Genomic DNA, 3580 nt, shown 5'->3' with positions numbered 1-3580 from the left:
AGGTTTGTCCTCTTTCTATTCCTTTCTTCTTTTCTGATAATATTTTTGCCTTTCGTTTTCTTTTTTATTCTTGTTCGAAAACCCTAGAAAAAAGGGGGTAAGGGTGTATGACAGAGAGTTATGTTTTTGATTCAGTTTAGAAAACACCAAATGCTCTACTACATGCCCATTTCTCCAATCCGCCCTTGATTCCTCTCTGTATCAGGGGGTCCACTTTTTATTGGGTTAATTAAATAAAATTAATATGTTGCAACTTCTACATAGAACCAGCAATTTCATTATTTTTCATGTCAAGTTACTGAGGCAGGAACACATACATTTTTATGCATTATTGTGGCTAGGTTCTTTGGGTTTTCAATTTCGCAGGCATACATATGGTCCATTTTCCTTATCTATACTTTCTGTTGTCTGTAGTGTTTGATTTTCATAACATTTGATTTAAATGTTGCTGAGATGATGCACATATTTTCTGCAAGGAGTGCCATGTGAGTTTATCTTTAAATTTATGCAAACATAAATCTTTGTAAGGTCCTTTTGACTCCACAACCAATTTGCTGGCTTTCTATCCTGCTTCCCAGTTAAGGAGAAAAGCATAGAAAATTTTTTCGAATCAATCCTTTTTTTTTTTTTCTTTCAATTATAGATAACTATTTCATGTCTCGGATACTTCATTAGAGACCAGAGAAATACCTAAGAGATATTGCAACCTGGGATAAAGCTGAAAGTTGTCTTAAAGAAGCTTTAGATGATTTTGCCAAACCTTGACAGGTAATTATGTTGTTCTATATATCTTATAGAATATTTCATGCTAGTGATATATTGTTAAGGATATTCTTTTGAACATACTGTTTGGAAATTCGTAGAGTTAGCCCATTTCATCTTCAATACTAAGGAAATTCGTTGATTCCTGTAAACTCACTAAATAATTGCCTACCCCCTGTTGTCTCCCCTCCTCCCATCACATTTATCCCACCATTCTCTCATCATGGAATTGTATTCTTCCTAATTCCAAGCAATATGAACCGAAAAACTGTAAAATCTTTGAAATGATAAATTTTTTTTGTGTGCAAAATCATGATGTAATACATTTTTAACTTTTTTATGTCAGTATAATTATATTTATATTTACTGATGATGCAATTATAGTAATAAATGAGTTATGTTAGCTACTTCCTAAAAGGATGAGTTATATATTTTAATTTGTTTTTTTTAATTGTAAATAATTTGATGTGAAAGAAATATACATCCTACAAGAGGAAAATAGAAATGGATAGATATGATATGATAAAGCAATGAGAAAAAAGAAAGAGTTGTAGGTGATCGGTAGCCATATCCACATAAAATGGGGAGTCACTTTTCAACGATCATCACCACACTTTTTCATTTTCAAACGTATTAGTTAGACACATTATAGAAGCTTCCACAAGATATTTACATGTTTTTCCCTTTCCTTCAAATAACAAAATTAGTGTTCTCAACTTTCAACATTTATATTTTCTTCAATTTGAAAAACAGACAAGAGTTTTGTTTCTGATTTAATTCTTTGATTTTCTTCTCTACTTTCTACTTTTTCATTTCTCAATGGTTAAATTGGTTCTGCCCGCTTTAGATAATTAATCTCTGCTTGAGCAGTTCATCTGTTTACCTTTTCGTAGTTAAGAGGAGTACCTCTTCAAAACTGTAGCTCCTTTTTAGGATAAACACTTTTTTTCTTTTCAACATTTATAATTAAATTATATTATTTTAAAGGTTTTGCTCAACTGTTGCGTTATCCTCTGTTTCAGTCTATCTCTCTTTGGTGTGACTACATTAACTTTTTCCAAGAGTTTGATCCAATGATACGCCAATGTACACCTACTGGTATTTCCAAGGCGAGGGATCTGTTTGAGAGTGCCCTGACTGCAGGTGGTTTGCATGTTGTTGAAGGTAGTAAAATATGGGAAGTATACAGGCAATACGAGCAGGCTATACTTTTAACCACAGATGATACTGATGCACAGGTCTGAAAATTTTTAATTTTACCATAGATCTATGTTGATGGTACTAGAAAACATGCTAGTTTTAGTTCAGCTATATGTAAATGTTTTATGTTAATGCAATGTTTTATTTTGTGCCCAAAGCATTGTATTAATTAAGCATTTTTGTACACCATTATTTGTCAGAAGAAAGTTTTAAATTTTCTTTCATCGTGTAGAAACCGGAGGTTTTACTTCGATGATAATATTTAGGGCATAGCAACATAGGTGCAGCTAAAATTAGTTTTGTTCTAGAGTTAGAGCCTTGAATGCACAAATATGTCCTGAGGTAATTGTGAAAATTCGGTTGATTGCATATTTTAATTTTGGTTTGTTGAAGTGATTTAAAGGATTTGAATTGATTTAAAGGACAAAGGAGATTCTGCTGTCAAATAAAAATTTGATTTGAGATTAGGTTTTGCTATTTACCAAAATTTTTGGTTGAGCTTNTTAACTTGNCAGATACAGTTGAGTACAGAATAGTAAANAATGAAGTGTGGGGGAAAGAGTGGTATTGCTGAGGTGGTGCCTCGAATGCACAAAATGCCCTTAGCTAACTCTGAAGATTCAATTGAGAGAGTAATTTAATTTTGGTCTTTGAAGTCATGGAGAGAGTTATAGAGCAAAGAAAATCCAGCAGCCAAANAGAAACCTGATTNGGAGATTAAATTNTAACATTTAAAAAAGAATTTGGCTTTATTGAAGCTTTTGGTGGCAGGCATCATAGGTTGTTGTTTCAGTGGTACATTAAGTTTTCTTCTGCTTTTACAGGCCAAAGAAAAGCAAGTTCATCGTATTCATAGTTTATTTCACCGCCAGTTGTCTGTTCCCCTTGCTGACATGAGTTCAACACTTACTGCCTATAAGGCTTGGGAGGCGGAACAGAGAAATCTTCAAGATGTTGAAACCATCGACTTGGTTGATATTTATCCTCATGTTGCATCTTCATACCAAAAGGCCTTGGAGATGTACAATGCTCGTTTTCATCTTGAAGAACAAATTTTGAGCCTGAATGTTTCTGATTCAGAAAAACTGCAACACTACATAGTATGTTTCCAAGTGAAAACATGACTATTTACTTGTAAGAGGTAGAATCCTAGAATGTATTCATTGTTCTTTAGCATGCCTAATCTCTTATAGTAAGATATTTGTATTGCAGAACTATTTGAAATTTGAGCAATCACATGGAATGTCAGCCAGAATTCAAGTTCTATATGAACGAGCTATTACTGACTTTCCTATATCACCTGATCTCTGGCTTGATTATACTCGCTATTTGGATAACACTTTAAAGGTTTTAAAATTTCCCTTCTTCATACTATCTTTGTCACATTTTATGGTAAATAATACCCCTGAATGTCTTCAGCAAATTGCATCATGTGATCTGAGACAACCCAACCTAGTGGGATATGGATTTTGTTGTTCTATTATCCTTTTCACTTCACATCATCCATTTCCTATGTCCAGTTTTCTAATTTGGAGTTTTCTCCTGCTTGCTTCTTTTCTAGGTTGGTAATATTGTCAGCAATGTTTATTCTAGGGCAACTAAGAACTGCCCTTGGGTT

At 33.3% G+C, this 3580-nt stretch overlaps 1 protein-coding gene across 1 annotated transcript in view; it reads left to right on the top strand.

The window, feature by feature from the left end:
• The first annotated feature begins 1581 nt into the window (after positions 1-1581).
• LOC106753526 (squamous cell carcinoma antigen recognized by T-cells 3) overlaps positions 1582-3580 on the top strand; it is a 12291-nt gene continuing 10292 nt past the window's right edge. Inside the window, exons 1-5 of the mRNA XM_022777543.1 lie at positions 1582-1593; positions 1785-2000; positions 2787-3062; positions 3175-3309; positions 3524-3577. Coding sequence (XP_022633264.1) covers positions 1582-1593; positions 1785-2000; positions 2787-3062; positions 3175-3309; positions 3524-3577 — 693 coding nt within the window. The remainder of the gene's footprint in view (positions 1594-1784; positions 2001-2786; positions 3063-3174; positions 3310-3523; positions 3578-3580) is intronic.

Source organism: Vigna radiata, unplaced genomic scaffold, assembly GCF_000741045.1.
Source record: "Vigna radiata var. radiata cultivar VC1973A unplaced genomic scaffold, Vradiata_ver6 scaffold_137, whole genome shotgun sequence".
NCBI lineage: Eukaryota > Viridiplantae > Streptophyta > Magnoliopsida > Fabales > Fabaceae > Vigna > Vigna radiata.
This window is presented reverse-complemented; position numbering and strand designations above follow the sequence as displayed.